Here is a 17,718-nt window from a genome sequence, read left to right on the forward strand (position 1 = left end):
TTCTTCCTTCAAATACACACACATACACACCTCATGCCCCCACATATGTAAGCATACACATGCAATGACAGTATATCTTAAGCTCTACGTAGAATTCACAGTATTTACAAAGTGGACAGGACAAAAGATATTAATCATTTTGCAGGTAATAAGCTGAAGACTCAAGAATTATCAGTGATGGCATCCAGCTTTTCTTGGTAGGGCTTCTGATATTTCAAGTATATTGATATGTTCTGCTCCTAGCTACTATAATGGATAGTTTCTCCTCTACTACTACTGTAACTTGAAAAATATTAGTTACAGTTGTTTTCATGAACCAAAGCATGTAGTAAGTAGAATGGTAAGAATACTCCAAATAGTAAGAAGAATTGAAGTGAAAAACGCAGGTAATTCAGACATCCCGAATTTGTCACTATTCTTCAAAAAGACCCGTGTATGCCTACTTCACACAGATATGCAGATACATAGAACGAATACAGTCTGGTCTCTCAGAAGACAGAAGACCTGGAAAACCACAGTGTTTAGGAAAAGAGGAAAATATTGCTCATATTATTTTATTAGTGTTGAGATTTACCTTTCTCTAGTAGAGGTTTTGGTTCTTCAGGTACAGCCTCTGGTTCTGGGACAACCACAGGTTCTTGTTCTTTAGGCAAAATCTCAGGTTCTGGTGTTTTAGGAACAGGTAATTTCTTCTCTGGAACAAGCTTCTTCGACACTTCAGGTTCTTTAAAAATATTTATTTATTTTACTTTCAGGAATTTGAAGAATTGGAATTAAAAAGGGGACAATAGCTCCAAGGAGAAAATTATCAGACAACATCAGAAAAATATACCCCTCATAAATAGTCTATTTGTTTTTAATATTGCCCAATGTGCACCAATAATAGCCATTGTTGCTAAATAAGTTATTCACAAGGGATGACAACACAAACCATAACACCTACAAATATTAGAATATAACAAAGAGGATAACATAGAATTAAAAAGATGATATTCAGATAAACCAATTAAAATGTTGTGTGACTTTATCAGTACTGAAAATGTACCTTTAGGTGATGGAGGTTCTGGTTTTTTAGGAACTTCAGTGTATACTTTTTCTTCTGGAACCACTTTCTTGGGCACTTCAGGCACTTTAAAGAAAGTAATTTCTATTATTTGTATGAAATTCAAACAGAGTGTCTTTAGTACTTGGGACATAAAAAGTAAAACTCAGGGACATCAACAACATCAGTGGTTTTGGATGTAAATATCAACTTTTTCGTATTCCTACAGAAAATATTCTCTGAGGTAATGGTCTTTCACGGGCTACAAATAGGTTAGCTTCTCTGTTTATCTCTCTCACACATATAAAAGGTACAATTTAAACAACAACAACAAATATAAAACATTTATAATACAAGAAAATAACCATTTATTAAAATAATACACTAATTTATTAAAATAATACACAAAGGGTTTTTCTGTCATTCATTGTTTACAGCAGTTACCTTTAGCTGGTGGAGGTTCTGGCTTCTTTGGTACTTTGACTGAAATCTCTTCTGTGACCACTTTCTTTGGTACCTCAGGCACTTGAAAAATATTAATAAATTTTACTATAAGAATTTCATGAACAGCATTAAAGAACAACAGCAGAATAGTGTTAGTGAGTACACCAATTACAAGGATTATCTTTTTCCATGTTGAAAAACAAAACATTTGTTCACTTGGAAAACCTCAGACAACAGAAGAAAATCTCCACAAGGGACTTGGGTATTGTCTTCTATAGTGTCAAAACAATAAAGAGCAATATTTTCCATTTTGTTTTTTATTATTTTATTTTTCTCCATAATGACAAATACCTTTAGGTGGTGGAACTTCTGGTTTTTTAGGCTCCATGACTGGTATTTTCTTGTCTGGGACTTTCTTGGGCTCTTCATGCACTTTAAAATTAATACTTAAGTTAATACAAAGAATATAAAGAAATTTAGATAGCATTAAATTAGAAAAAGAAACAAACAAAAGGACACCAAGTAGGATCAATTAAAGATAATATCCTTTACCAAACATGCTTTTTGCTCTCAATCAAGATTGATAGACGTTTGAGAGTATCAAGTAGAAAAAGAGTCTGCTTCAAAAATGAAGTATATAAATCGCAGTTGAGGAGATAGAAAAGATGAGGAAATAGTATCAAAAGATTTTATCAGTGAAGGAAAACAAATTATTGTTATGGATTTATTAATGACAAGTACCTTTAGCTGGTGGTACTTCTGGCTTTTTAGGCACAGGAACTTTGATTTTTTCTTCTAGAACTACTTCCTTGGGTGCTTCAGGTTCTTTGAGGAAAAAAATTATTTTCAATCAGTATATAGGATTTTACAGTTATGTTCAAAACTTTGGAGTAGAAACTGAAAATTAATGGAACCACTGATTTCATATGTTTATTCACTTTACATTCCTTTATGCCCCTGTAAAGTCTGAGGTAAAACCTCAGAGCCTTTTAAAGCCTTAATCAAATGCAGATCAGCAAGGTGGCTGACTTAAACACATCCCTCTACATTAAATTATTTTTCCATTTAAGTCAATGACCTCCCTGGATCTGCATTCGACTGAAGACTGCTGTTGTCCATTCTGCCTTCCTTGTCACATTCTTCTATGCATGATGATATCATCTCGTTATCAATTTTTTGTCTCTTCATGGAGGGTTTTCCCCTGTGTTAGACGACTGTATCACTGTGTATTTTGAGTTTCTTAAACACTCTTTTGCAGCTAATTTTTTACTGTAGGATTTCTGCTGTGGTCCTTGAGGATTGATCTCATCTCTGCCCAGTTACATGAGCATTTCTAACTCACCGATATGCTAATTACAGCTATCGCTCAAGAAAGAGAGTTTCGAAAGCAGTAACATATACAAACTGTGGCCACAGAAAATAAATATAATAGTACAAAACATACAAACAGTCAAAAACTAATTCACCAAATCAAGGTAGAGTTCTTTTTGTTTGTTTGTTTGTTTTTTTCTCTTCCATGTTTTAGTTCTATGTAATGAAACATACCTTTGGCTGGCGTTGGTTCCAGTTTTTTAGGCACAGTAATAGGTACTTTCTCTTCTGTAATTTTCTTGGGCACTTCTGGCACTTTAAAGAAAACAACATTTATTTTTGTTATGTTTAAGGCATTTAAAGATATGTGATATTAAGAAGAAAGAGTGTCACAAGAAGAATATTGTCAAGATTCATAAGATCAGATATGGAAAGAAATATGTAATGCAAAAAGATTTGTATAGTACTACACAGTACTAGGAATTTTTTATTAATTTTATTAATTTTAATTATTAATTTTTATAAATGAGAAATAAAGGGTATTTTTTTTATTTTCATATTAACCCTTCTGCCCAAGAGGAAGAGAAATCTCAGAGTGTCACCTTTATTGACATGTAACCTTCAGGTGGTACTCCTGCCTTTTTAAGTAAAGCAAAAGGTACTTTCTCTTCTGAGACAGATTCCTTAGGTAGCTTGGAAATTTTAAAGATATGTACTTTTGAGAAATAGAAAAATAAAATATGGAATACAGAGAAGTAATACAAAACAAGTAGATGTTAAAGGACAGTCTGACAACAGTTACATGTTCAAAAAAGTCTCAGCAAAAAACAAATTGAAGTTTGAAGAACAGGTTTCTGTTCAGGGATACCTTTCGTGGGCACTTCAGGCACTTTAAACATATTTATTGATTTTAATTTTTATTATTTAAAGTAAACATACAAATAAATAAGACTAGTAGGGAAACAGAAGAACAGGCATGTGTAACACGAGTATCACAAAACTGACGTGGATTATAAAATATTAAATGAGTAACTACGTAAGAAACACAAAATATATTATCATCAAAAGACAAGACCTCAATTTATTGGGCTACTAAAGTACCTTTAGATAGTGGAGATTCTGGCCTTTTAGACATTGGTGTAGGTTCTGTTGTTTTAGGCACAGCAATAGGCACTTTTTCTTCTGAAGCATCTTTCTTAACTACTGTAGGCACTTTAAAGATATTAGTTCATTTTAAGAATTTATATAGGACAGAAAGACAAGTCACACAGAAAAATAAGTTTGACAAGTAAGTAAGGAACAAAAAGAATGAACACAAATATTAGTTATACTGAACAATACCTAAACTATGGACATTATTAAATTTTTTTTTTTTGGAGGTCATTACTTTGCAAGTTTCAGGAAAGATGATCAAGATCATATACCTCTAGGTGGTGGAGCCTCCTCTTTTCTATGAACAGTAGAAATTTCTTCTTCTATGTACATTTCCTCATAAACTTCATGTACTTGAAAGATATTAGTTTAAATATTTAAATTAACTCAGAGTAGTATCTTCAGACAACAAGACAATGTGGAAAACAAATAACAGAGAAAATCAAATATTCAAGCTCAGCTTAAGACACACAGGTCTATTTTGTATCAACCCTCAAATTTAGTCTTGTTATAAGTGAGGGAAGAAATAACCTTGTATAGTACCATGATCTGACCTCTGCAGGTTGCGAGAAGAAAGATTTTTGTTATGTCCTAAACTGAGTTACTTCTCGAGTGCTGAGAGATGGACTTCTCTGACTACTCTATATCAATTTTTCAATGTCTGTTTTATAATTATTGCTTTCCTTGGACTGATCTCATGTAGCAGGGTCCCTTGCTTTTTGCCGTTAAATCTAAACAATTTTTTCCCCTCAAGAACAACTCCAGGTGATATATATATATATATATATAAATAAATTTTATACCGTGGCTGCTAACTACACTTTAGATTATGATATGTAGAATTTTCTCAAAATCATTAAAGATATATACATGAAAACAGATCTTTTAGCCTTCAAACCCCGCTCAGAATGTCTTGTACCTTTAAGGTGCGTAGCTTCTTTTGGTAGAGCAGGAGGTATTTTTTCTTTGTGGACATCTTTCTTTGGTACTTCAGGAACTTAAAAAGATTGGTTTATTTTACAAATTTGCACTAGGAAATAAGTATTACAGTTTTGTAAAACAATAAAAAATGCTACTAGAAAAATATTAAAATATATGGTATTAAGCTATGAATACAACTCGGCAACTTAACTTCATGCATTTCTCTGTTTTTGGAACTCCTAACACTTACAGGTCTGAATTTTCTCTTCTCTGAAAGGATAATATTTGTTGTTGTTGTTGTTATCAAACAACCTTTAGGAATTTTGTCAATTCAAATGTTTTTATTTCTTTAAAAATTTCCTAAAAAAGGCAAAGCAAAACTCCAGTGAAGTTAATCAAATATTTTGTCAAACTTTTCAATACTGGAATTGTATTTTATTACAAAACTATGTTTCTATAAAATATTTTATGGGTTTTTTGAATTTTTTTTTCTGAATTGAAGTCTTAACCTAATCTTTATCAGAACCCCTGACATGACTGGAAAAAGTGCTTCAGGAACAAGCTCTGTCACGACTTTTTTTTTTTTTTAATAGCAACATAGAATGTAGTTTGGGAAATGGAATATGACAAGAAGTCAAAAAATATAAGGTTAATCCCTGGGCCTGTAACGAATTACCTGTCTACTAATTTTTATTTATTTATTTATCTATTTATTTATTTATTTAATTTTCTGAGGGGGGAGAGTAGTTGTATAAATTTGTCTGTTTAAATTTTAAATTCTTGATGCAAAATGTATCAATATGTTTGAGCAGTCCCTGACACAAACCAAAAATAAGAATTTACACAGAATGATCATTGAATTTGTTTTCCTGAATGATGAATGATTGTCTTAGTAGTTGCTCATTCATTAGTTTAACATATGAAGAAAGCTGCTGAAATATTTGGATTTCTTTGTGTTTGCAAAATGATTATATGTTTTTCATCTCTGATCTCCCTGTATACATGCTCTCTTCCTGAGATAAATAAATTACTTTTAAAATAGGAAATCAAAGGGAAGAAAACGGTGTGTATATAGCACTTTATAATGCTGTTCAGAAAAAGCAAGCATGAGGGGTTTCTTAGTACCTCAATTTTGAGAGAATAGAAAAAAAAATCATTTGGAGATCGTATACCTTTAGTTTGAGGAGCTTCTTTAGGGACAGCAGCAGGTATTTTCTTAAGTGGGACAGTTTTCTTTGTCACCGCAGGTTCTTCAAAGATATTATATTTTTAAGAACATTATCATATAACAAAATGTAAGTAACAAAACAAAGAAGCAATGACAAGCACATAGTATCTAAGGAAACATTAGAATGAATACATTAAATAGCTGACCGGAGCACAGATGGAATGATGACAATGAATAACTGATTTGTAGGGTACACGTCACTTTATATATTGTTTGAATAGTTGCAGTACCTTTAGCTGCTGGAGCTTCTGGTTTACTAGGAATAACAACAGGGAGTTTTTCTTCTGTTGGAAGATCTTCATAAACTTCAGGCTCTTTAAAGATATTAGTTTATTTTACGGATTTTAATAGTATTTACAAGACAAAATTAGAAAGACAACTTATAATGCACAGACATGTATATAGACAAAGACCTGTTTGAACATAAATTATTTAAATATCTCATTTCAGCCTGATCATTTACCTACTATTGCTAGAAGTGATCATTATCAATTAGTAAAATACAAATTTTCAAAAATATTTCATTTTATTTTCTAGTTACTTAGTTTTCTGTGTTACATAGGACATTGTATTTGAATTGAGTTTCCCATTTCCCCATCTGGAGTTAATTATCTATATCCCAGCTCAAAAATTAATTAAGACATACTCAGGATGGTTTTTAAGCCAACATCTACTTTAGTCCATTTTTTTGTTCTAATATGGCTGAAGGGTTTTCCTGGATCAGAAATTTAGTTTCTCTCTTATGCTTTTTTCACCCAACAACAGGAGAGAAAAGAACATCTAAAAAATGTTAAACTATAAATGTTGGGGTTAGAGAGTCTCAAAGACATGCATAGAAATTACTTTTAAATAACTAAAAAATAATAATACATAAATTGAAAATGTCTCATGTTTTAAAAAACAACCTAGAACATGAATCTCTGCAGTTTACTTCTTGGTAGATATTTCACTGATGTACCTTCATACAAAGTAGGTTCATCTTCTCCAACAATAAAGGTGGGTACTTTATCTTCAAGGACAGCTCTCTTATGAATCTCAGGAACTTGAAAAGATATTATCCCTTTTTTAGTAACCTCAAAATATTTTTCAACTTTTAAATTCCCAAACAGAAATAAACCCAGAAACCTAAGATTTTTTGATGGCTCAAATACTATGCATTTTGATGAAAGATATATTATACAGTCTAGAACAATGAATTATGTAGAAAATTCATTGTTTCTGCTCTCAAAGAGCATAAGCCATTTGCTTTTCACACTGTATCTTCATGCTGATATTTCCTTCTGATATTTATAACAGCTTTATTGGTTTAAACTTGCTCTTGCTGTATTACTTCTCAGAATATCATGACCATTATACTCGTTTCCAACTCCCAGTTTAAACTGAATTTACAACTACATCACAAAAATAAAAGCACTGAAGCTTTTATGTACAGATGGTGTAAGTAGCAATAAGTTCTCGTCACATTTTCTGTCATAAATCAGTTTATTTACCGTCTAGCATATGTATAGCACATATATGAAATGTTTGCCTAAGAGCATTCAATTTATCACTCAGAACTGAATCTGCAGTTAGAGACTAGATTATATCCTTGTCATGGCCTAAAGAATTTTAGTATTCTTTTAGAAGATGTTAGTTGGAGTAAACAATGCAAATATTTCCTTTCCGTAAAATCTCATATCAAATGTTCTACCTTTCTTTGGTGGAACTTCTATTTCAGCTGCATGTGTAGGTTTCTTTTCTTCAGGAACAGGTCTTTTGAGAACAGCCAGCCCTTTAAGACATTGTTTGCTTTTAGGGCTTTTAAATTTTCTTGGAAGAAGTTAGAAAGAAGAACAAATCTAACAAATCTACGACAGATTCATGAAGCAACAAAAGACTAAATGTTTCCTGAAAGAATATCTACATTAATTTTGAAGATTAAACTGAAGAATAACATATTAAAAACATTTTCTTGAAAGACAACCATAGTCTTGGATGATGAAATCTGCTTCCTTTTCACAATGACCAAAAATACTCTTTCTTTCTGAACTTCTTTCATATGTATCTTAAAGACAGAACACACATTTTTCAATGCAACTCACATGTTTTCAAAAAATGACTTGACATAAACAGGCAAAAAAGACTCAATCACAAACAGCTGAAAAAGCACCATGAAGACATAAAACAGACACATGTTTCTCAACAAATAATGAGGACAAAAGACTGAAATCAGAGTTCATGGTTTGTGAGGACAATGCAGAGGAAGTATATACCTTTAGCTGGTGGAATCATTTCCTTTTTAGGAACAGTAGGTAGTACTTTTTCCTTTGGAACAGGCTTCTTCACCACCGCTGGCACTTTAAAAACATTGTTGTGTTTTTAAGAATATTTGCAGTATTAATATTATGTAAGAATAAAAGGTAAACAAAAAGCAAGCAATGCAAAGAGTCACAGAAGTTAGAAAAATAAAAATACACTGTACTCATTTGCTATTCAGTGCTGACCTTGAAGGCCACGCATCTCAAATATTTTGCTTGGATTCAAGCTGATTGTTTGGTGAACATTTGAGCAGGATATGGCTTAATAATCAGGTTTTATGGACTGTCAGCTGTATTAATACCAGCTGGGAATATGGTAAAGTTATAATTTTCTATCAATTAACTCCAAGTCATCATGCAAAAATTAACCCCCTTCCCACTGATTTCATTCTGATAATTTGAATGAGAAACAGCTAAAAAAAATGAGTGCAAGATGAGTTTCTGGCAAATTAAGTGCTCTGAAAAGAAAACTACAGAACTCTGGACTAGTACAGGAACTCTACTAACATACACTGACAATTTCTATTCATGACCCTTAGCTTTTATAAAGACTGAACAGTGAACACATATTAACATTATACCCACTCTAGCATGTAATTAGGGTGAATAAAGCCCTTGGTTTTGGGGATTTGATGGGAAACTAGATTTTAACTGACATAGACTTTGAGCTCAATGGACTTTTATTAATTTTTACATCTGCTTGTTTTCAATCATTAGATAAAAAATGTAATTTACATTCTGATGGTATTAATTAAATAGTGGAGGTCCTCCTCACAATTCCTTTGCCCTCAGTATGCATGTAATTTGTCTAAGTTTTGATTCATTTAAGAAGTATTTACTTATCTTTTTAGTATGTTAATCCCAGTCTTTGACCGTATTGGGAAGAAAAGTTAAGGGTCTAGTAGTCAAATCTGATATTCTGATTTGACTACTAGATGGGGGATTCTGAGAAGACAAAGGGCTGTGTTTTCAGATTTATCTTATAGCTCATGTACCTTTAGCTGGAGGAGCTTCTTTTTTAGGAACAGGAACAGGTACAGGTACTTTTTCTTCTGGCAGAGGTCTTTTAGGCACCTCAGGCACTTTAAGAAATATTTAATTATGGATTTTAAGTTATTTATGAGGAATTACAACAGACACAAAGACAGCAAGCAGAGCAACCACTCATAGAAGAATCACCTAATTTATGCAGAGACAGGAGAGCAGACATTTGACTCAGATCTTGAGCAACAAAAGCTAAGAAATTTCAGTGTACATGTTTCTGGCACATTTTGGATGCAATTTCTGTTTGGCATGAGGGATCCTATGATCCTGTAATCGTAAACATGATAAGACGGAAAGCCCTACTTGAGTTTTAACATCTCTGTTACTCATTGGAGCTAAACTGGGAAAAAGAAACACATTGACACACGGAAGTGTTGAATCCAGACTGAATCTGAACTGCACCAGAAAATTATAATTTACTTTGCTTGTATCATATCTACACTAGCTCTGTCAGTCAGATGGGGAATCTTTCTATTCCACTTTGAAAGGAAGAATTCCTTAGGAAGGAGTAGGACACAAACAAACTTTGAATGGATGTATCATCACCAGCAGCAGACATACATAGATGTATAAATGGGGAAATATATAAAGATGGAGGCTTAAACAGCAGCTGGAAACTCAACAAACAATGATAAGAATAAAGAAATCATGACATGATGTACCTATAGCTGGTGGGATTTCGTAAGTCTCCTCGTAAACCTCCTCATGTTTCTCATAGATCTCTTCCTTCTCCTTAAACGCATACTTCTCATAGATATCTTCCTTCTCCTCAGCCTCCTCTTCATACTCCTGTTCCTGAATCTCCTTATATCCCTCAGGTTCTTCAGGTTCCTCATAAGCTTCAATTTCTTCATATTCCTCAACCTTCTCAAAATCTTCAATACTTTCGTATGTCTCATACTTCTCATACTCCTCATATGTATATTCATACTTCTCCACTACAGGAGCAGGGACTTTCTGGACGAGTTTCTTGGATATTTCAGGCACTTTAGAGACAGTATTATTGTTACTAACTTTACAATTATTTAATATTCTTTACAGTTGTTCAAGACCATCCACACAGAACAGAAAATGTGATTGATAACCACAAGCATAAGTTACTTTAAAATAAAAGAACATGCTCCTGAAACAATATATATATTCTAAAAGATTTTAGGAGGGAAGAGTAAAAAAAAAATGTGATTAAGGAAAATATCTGTACCTTTACTCAGTGGTGGTTCTTTGGGTTTTGGGACAACAGCAGGTACTTTCTCTTCTGCAACAGCTCTTTTATGCACCTCAGGGACTTTAAAGATATGGTTTTCTTTTAGCAATTAAAATGAAAACTTAAAGCAGTATAAGTAAAAACAAAAACAAACACAATAAGCAGTGTTATGGTTTTACAATGCAAACACTGATACTGAAGAGTTTTGACATAAATTAGAGCAAAAATCTCATACAACAAAGACAAAAGTTAGAACGAAGAAGATCAAAAGTATTTTAGCATGTATATTAATAACATTATGGAGCATATGTACCTTTTGCAGCAGGAGCTTCCACTTTTTTAGGGGGAGCAACAGTTACCTTCTCTTCAGGAACAACTTTCTTAGGCACCTTGGGTACTTTAAAGATATGACTGACTTCAGTGTACTTGCTGCACAGTTTTTAAATAAACACAAACCCAGAAGCTTACCACCAGCAGAACAAAAACTTATAGTGTAGCGACAAATATAATGCAAGACAGACATACTAAGTCTTGTGCTAAGGTCAACTTGTATGAAGAATATTATCTATTAATGACACAGCATTTACAAACTGAAATACCTTTGGCTGGTGGAGCTGGCACCTTTTTAGGAACAGGTAATTTCTCTTCAGAAATGGGTTTCTTAGGCATCTCAGGCACTTTAAAGATATTATTTTCTTTTTAGAATGTCCTCTACCAGTAATATTAGAAAGACAACAGAAGACATATACATACATACATAATGAAATAACTGATTTGCAGAACATATTTAAAGTATTTAAAAAAGAAGTTGAAGTAAAAAGACATTTTATATCCATGCAAGACTTTATGAGCAAGTCAGATCATTTCAGAAATTATTTTTTGCCAGGAATCTGACAGGTATTCTGAGACATCAATACAGAAAGACAGCAGGGACACAAAAATAACATAAATAACAAACAATATAAAATAAAATGAATATAGCTAGTGAATGAGACTAACAGCACAGATTGCTTTCTTAGTTATTAAAGTTATTAATTTATGTACCTTTTGATGGAGGAAGCTCCAGTTTCTCAGGAGTGGGTACAGGTATTTTTTCTTTTGGGACTGGTTTCTTAGGAATCTCCAGCTCTTTAAAGATATTATTTTGCAAACACATTTTAAAATTACTTTCAGAGCACCAAAAACATTAAAAAACATGAAACAAGATCACAAACTCCCTGATAAGATCATCAAGGTTTACACAGAAAAAGAAATAAAGAAGCATTTTAATCAGCTCAAAAGATCACATGGGTAGCTTGCAAGAGATGTTGTACCTTTTGCTGGTACAGTTTCCTCTGGAAAAGCTTCCTCTCCTTCATCATGCACAACTTTCTGTGGCACCTCATGCACTTTAAAGATATTAAAAACTTTACTTGCGCAACATCCCAAAGAAAACATCACAACACAAAACACAAGGACACCAACTTTAAAATAACAACACTAATAAGCATGAGGCAAACTAAATTCGTTATTTTTAATTCTTTCCCTAAGGATAGCAAAATGCAATTGGGTTATAAGAATTACATGAGGGTTAGCTCTTTTGCCCAATTCTGAATTACACATCATCATTGCCAAACATATTACCAACATATGCTACAAATGAAAGATTGTTGAAGATTTTTAGTCTAATTTTTAACATAAAAAATTGTCAGTGTTTGCTGACAGGGTCCATCTTCTAGTTATTTATAGAGTCCATTGTGCTTTCATTTTATTTTTGTATAAATTTAGCTAAAAAGCTTGAAATTTTAACATATATTCTCAAGGTGCATGTCGGAAAGATCTCTCTGAATTGAAGAATTTCCAGATAAAGTCCCATAGGACATTATTCCAGGAACGTTGTTTAAACATTGTTCCTTGGGAACATGAGTTCTGATTGGTCAAGAACAAAATGAAAAATCAAGCCCTATCTGTGATCTAGTACTGCTTGCTGGGAAGCAAAAGTGTGCTAGAACCAAGGATCTGACTTTGAATGACTATAAATTGATCTTTAAAAGGAGATTTCTTTGAAATACGAAAATATAAGGAAGAAGAATTATCTGCACACACTGCAAAGTGATATACCTTTAGCTGGAGGAATTTTCTTTGCTTTAGGAACTGCAACATGCACTTTTTCTTCTGGGACAGCTGTCTTGGGCACCTCTGGCACTTTAAAGATATTGTTTTGATAAGAAATTTTCAATTATATTTAGAGCATCAAAACTACTAAAACATGGAAAATGATCACAAAGACCCGTAAGAAGAAGAAAACTCACTTCAAAAAGATAATTAAGATTTACATCCAGCTTAAAACAAGTAACAGAGATGAAGGTCTTTTAATTAACTGGACAGAGCTCTTTGGTAATTTTCAGGAAGAAATGCTATACCTTTTGCTGGTATCTCTGGAATAGTTTCCTCTTCTTCCTCTTCCTCAGGAACAAAGACAGGTACCTCTTCAGGGGAAAGTCTTGATATTTCTGTCATTTCAAAGATAGTATTTATTTGTAAGAAGATTAAACACAACATCAGACACAGACGGATGATTTACACAGAAGATGAAGAGTTTAAATTAGCAAGTACATTTGTCACAAACTGCTATGATACTTCAGTGAAATTCTAATAACAAACATACAGAAACAACAAGAAACATTGTCCATGGATTCACTTATGAGAAAAGATACCTTTAGCTGTTGGAGTTTCTGGCTTTTTATGTACATGGACAGGTATTTTCTTTTCTGGAACTTTCTTGGGTACTTCAGGCACTTTAAAGATATTTTTGTTTAAGAAATTCATTTTCAGTGTAATATAAAACAATAACTGTGCAACTAACATAAGGTAACTACACAAATATGATTAATTTGTGTATGAAAAAATCATTGATTTAAAAGTATATAATTTTCCACAGATTTATGCACAGATGCGAACTTACAAACATCCGAACTACCACATTACAAGTTGATGTAGTAAGGCTGGGGGGAAGTCTGGCTGTTTGGAATGTTTATCTCTGGAAGATAAATATTGTTTATCTTCTGGAGCAGCTGTTTTTGAAACAGCAAGTACATTTAAAGAATTCAGATATGTAAATAACAATTATCTTTTTTTCCTCTCCAAAAAAGACAAACAATAGTACAACACAAACATAGACATTTTCAAAGCACAGAATATCACCCATGACAAAAAGAAATGCTCATAACAGAGTCACAATACAGTGAAGAGGAATGGGTTTGTTACTTGCTGTCTTCTAAAGCCAAAGAAATAAAATTAGAATTACTTGGTTGAATCAGAAATCGGTGTACCTTTGGCTGGTGGAGGCTCTTGCACCTTTTTAGTTACTGGGACAAGTACCTTCTCTTCTGGCACAGGTTTCTTTGGTACTTCAGGCACTTTAAAAATATAGTTGCAGTTTAAGAATTTCATTTTTCATTACACCACAGTGTAAAGAATCAATAAAAATGGAACGAATCAATATGAATGACATGAATCAATATAATGGAATGACAAAATGAACTAACAAGAATAGACTGTTCATATTATGTTAAAGAGGAAAGGTGAACAAAGAACATTTTGTTTTATCAAACATTTAGGCAAGAGCTGATATACCTTTAGCTGGTGGGACATCCTTCTTTTTCTTTACAAGAACAGGAACCTGCTCTTCTTGCATAGGTTTCTTTGACACTTCAGGAACTTTAAAGATATTATTGTAAAATGAGTTTAGAATAAGCAGCTAAAACACCTTTACATAAAAGCCAGTGACACAAAACAATTTAACACAAACACATAGAATCACCATTCTTAAGATCAATAATCCTTTTGGTTTCACATGGTTTAACACAAGTGAGAAGATAAATAAAGTCTAGAAGACATTTCTGATCACAGCTAATACAAGTTGCTATACCTTTAGGTGGGGGAGCTTCCTGTTTCTTTGGCACTTGGACTTTCTTTTCAGGTGCAGGTTTCTTCGGCACCTCAGCCACTTCAAAAACATTATTTTGATTAAAACATAATCCACAAACTATTTAAAACAGAAATAAAACAAAAAAGACAGCAGCACAAATATTTCATATGCAGAGCCCCCTCCCAAAGAACAGAAAAAGTAATGCATCTAAGATATAGTGTGAATTACACATCCAGAGAATGTCTGCTAACATCAAGAGATTATATACCTTTTGCTGGAGGAGCTTCTTTTTTCTTCAGAATTGGTATTTTTTCCTCTGGAACAGCCTTCTTGGGCACGTCAGGCACTTGAAAGATACCATTAATATCTTAGGTATTTACTTGGAAAACAACAGGAAAATAAAGCGCAAGCAAGCACCCCTAGCACAAATCCCAAGTACATAACCAAAACATACAGCTATGATTTAAAATGGTTTGAGCACTAAGACAAAGTAAAACAGCAAACAGGATATATTCACTGCTTTTAAGCCCATTCTCCCTGCTCAGCCACTAATGCCATCAAAAAAAAAAAAAAAGTTTTGATTTCAAGGGTTTATTTATTGCTTAGAGTAAGACAGAGAGTGACTTTTTAGAACCAGCTATTAAAGAAGATCAAGAAACATCATGGCAGGGAAACTTGCAAAAATACAAATTTAATTTTTTCCTCCAATTTTTGGAGCAAACTAAAATGCTATCAGTGGATGAAAACAAACATTGCAATAAAAGCCTGCTTTAATTACTTTATTAAATACTTTAAGGTTTCACTACTTTTCTCCTTATTTTCCCCCAGAGCTATGATGCTAACACTTCTCAGGCATGTAATATGCTAATTTTATCATGTTGAATAAGCTGGTTTTGTATATTGAATATATATTGCCGATTACATTTTACTTTTCAGATTTTTCCAAGTGCTATCTACATATAAAAAGCAAGCAGATCAAGTTTGTTAATTGATTTAACTCTAACACACAACTATGAATATATGACAAGTACACAGCAGTTTATACCACAATTTGGTGGGTACTGACATTGTATATGAGTGGTGTACTTCAATGAAAATAATAAAATAAAATAAAATAAAATAAAATAAAATAAAATAAAATAAAATAAAATAAAATAAAATAAATAAAATAAAATAAAATCCTGAATGCTGAAATAAGTAGAATTTTTCCCTTTAACTACAGTGGGGCAAAAATTTCAACTAAACTTTATCTTAACAGTTTTTGTACTCCAAAATGGCTAAATATCCATACAAGTTTTATGATGATAGGAGAGTAATCATTTGATCTGAGCATACTGGAGAAAGATTGATGCACATATGAATTAAAGTTAACTGCTAGGATAAAGTCAATAAAACTTTAGCCAATCCTAATATTTCCTGTTCAGGATAAACTTCGCTTTTGCTGTGTGCAGCATGGCCTTTTCTTTACTAGGAAAATGTGCTAACCAATGTATCAAAATTCTAGTGCAAACGATGTTATAAATAGTTTTGAAATTCATTAGTTAGTCAAAAGAAATCCTGACCTTCCTTTTGGAGAAGAAGCACTATGTGATTTGAATCAGGACTGGAAAATATACATTTTTATGTACTCTTAGATGATTATATAATTTTGGAAAAATAGATATAGTTAGCCTATGTCTTCATGTAGCAAAACTTTATTAGCAAGACCTAGACCAAAGCTAGTTGTCCTCTCTAAGTAGTGAAAATTTACACCATCACTATATACATTATTCCTAAGGAAAACATCTAAACGTAAGAGCTTTTAACTATGGCGATTTAATAGAACTTCTGTATTTTTGTGTTCCATGAAAATATACTGTTCCCTTTCAAAAATAAATACATTAACAAATATAGATTTTCTCAAACATTTCTGAGAGGAAGTAAAAAAGACTAGTGTTCCAAAATCACTTATTTTCAAATACCCCACGTATTTTCTAGATACAAATAATTTTGTTCATGACACACAGTTCTCATATGCAATTCTAAACATTTCAGACAGAGACTGATAGGAAAATTTGATCTCAGACAAGGACAAGATAAATTTAAATTAATTTTTCTTAGTGGGTTATACAGAATTTATGTAAAGAGGAATGAACATTTATGGCATAGAACATTTAAATTTGTAGAAGTAGTAGTGAAGAGTAGGCATACAGCAGCCCAGCTTGTTTTCTACAGTATATTCTATTCATAAAATGCCTTGGAAAAAGTAAGATGTAAACCAAACTGGAACATATAAAACAAAACTTGGATACATTAACTGAAGGAACAGATACTATTTTTTCCTCACACAGTCCTAAAATAAAAGTATACCTCTAACTGGTGGGGGAGTCTCCTGTTCATACTGGGGAGCTTCCACCTCCTCCTCTTCATATTGAGGAACTTCCTCTTCGTAATAAGCAGCTTCTTCTTCATAATGGGTGACTTCTTCCTCTTCATATTGAGAAACTTCATACTGAGGAACTTCTTCCTCATAGGGACTAACTTCTTCATAAGGGTGGACTTCCTCCTTGTAATGGATTACTTCCTTCTCATATCTGGTTACTTCTTCATATTGTGGAACTTCTTCCTCTTCATCCTGAGGAACTTCAACATACACTTTTTCTTTTCGGACAACTGTCTTGCGTATTTCAGGCGCTTAAAAAGATATCAATGAAAAGAATCTTAAAATTTAGCATGTAGATCTTACTGACACTAAGGATCACAAGCATTGTCAAGTAAGAATTATACCAAAGGACAAACATTCCTTAGAAAAAAAAAATCAGTATTATCCTCTGTACATGGAACACACAAGACACAAAAAACATTTGTATCATATTTCAGCACTCTATCCAGTATACCTTTGGCTGGTGCTCTTGGCATTTTTTTAGGAGGAGAAATTGGTACTCTTTCTTCAATGATAGCCCTCTCTGGTACATCAGGCACTTAAAAAATACAGTACATTTATATTTAATAACTTGAAAAAGTGGTGTTTAAGAGCAAAAATATTATTGTCAAAACACATTAAAAATATCTTACAAATACATGGCTGACACATAGAAGACAACCACATATATTGACACTGGACTCGTAATTATGGAAGCAATTAGACTGCTATTCAATAAATCAACAACAAACATTTCAAGGTTC

The 17,718-nt window shown here is 32.7% G+C and overlaps 1 protein-coding gene across 1 annotated transcript in view; it reads right to left on the reverse strand.

The window, feature by feature from the left end:
* Positions 1-17,718, reverse strand: part of TTN (titin) — a 243,979-nt gene that overhangs the window by 120,430 nt on the left and 105,831 nt on the right. The window contains exons 132-161 of the mRNA XM_083841011.1: positions 17,430-17,513; positions 16,903-17,226; positions 14,822-14,899; positions 14,554-14,631; positions 14,259-14,342; positions 13,955-14,041; positions 13,340-13,420; positions 13,046-13,135; positions 12,744-12,827; positions 11,957-12,031; positions 11,688-11,771; positions 11,243-11,320; positions 10,957-11,040; positions 10,641-10,724; positions 10,102-10,425; positions 9,391-9,477; positions 8,351-8,434; positions 7,789-7,869; positions 7,057-7,140; positions 6,329-6,412; positions 6,043-6,120; positions 4,869-4,946; positions 4,222-4,302; positions 3,899-4,009; positions 3,032-3,112; positions 2,228-2,311; positions 1,838-1,918; positions 1,487-1,567; positions 1,046-1,129; positions 575-724 (exon numbers count right to left, since the gene is read on the reverse strand). Coding sequence (XP_083697137.1) covers positions 575-724; positions 1,046-1,129; positions 1,487-1,567; positions 1,838-1,918; positions 2,228-2,311; positions 3,032-3,112; positions 3,899-4,009; positions 4,222-4,302; positions 4,869-4,946; positions 6,043-6,120; positions 6,329-6,412; positions 7,057-7,140; positions 7,789-7,869; positions 8,351-8,434; positions 9,391-9,477; positions 10,102-10,425; positions 10,641-10,724; positions 10,957-11,040; positions 11,243-11,320; positions 11,688-11,771; positions 11,957-12,031; positions 12,744-12,827; positions 13,046-13,135; positions 13,340-13,420; positions 13,955-14,041; positions 14,259-14,342; positions 14,554-14,631; positions 14,822-14,899; positions 16,903-17,226; positions 17,430-17,513 — 3,048 coding nt within the window. The remainder of the gene's footprint in view (positions 1-574; positions 725-1,045; positions 1,130-1,486; positions 1,568-1,837; positions 1,919-2,227; positions 2,312-3,031; positions 3,113-3,898; positions 4,010-4,221; positions 4,303-4,868; positions 4,947-6,042; positions 6,121-6,328; positions 6,413-7,056; positions 7,141-7,788; positions 7,870-8,350; positions 8,435-9,390; positions 9,478-10,101; positions 10,426-10,640; positions 10,725-10,956; positions 11,041-11,242; positions 11,321-11,687; positions 11,772-11,956; positions 12,032-12,743; positions 12,828-13,045; positions 13,136-13,339; positions 13,421-13,954; positions 14,042-14,258; positions 14,343-14,553; positions 14,632-14,821; positions 14,900-16,902; positions 17,227-17,429; positions 17,514-17,718) is intronic.

This window comes from Anser anser, assembly GCF_964211835.1.
Source record: "Anser anser genome assembly, chromosome: 6".
NCBI classification, from domain to species: domain Eukaryota; kingdom Metazoa; phylum Chordata; class Aves; order Anseriformes; family Anatidae; genus Anser; species Anser anser.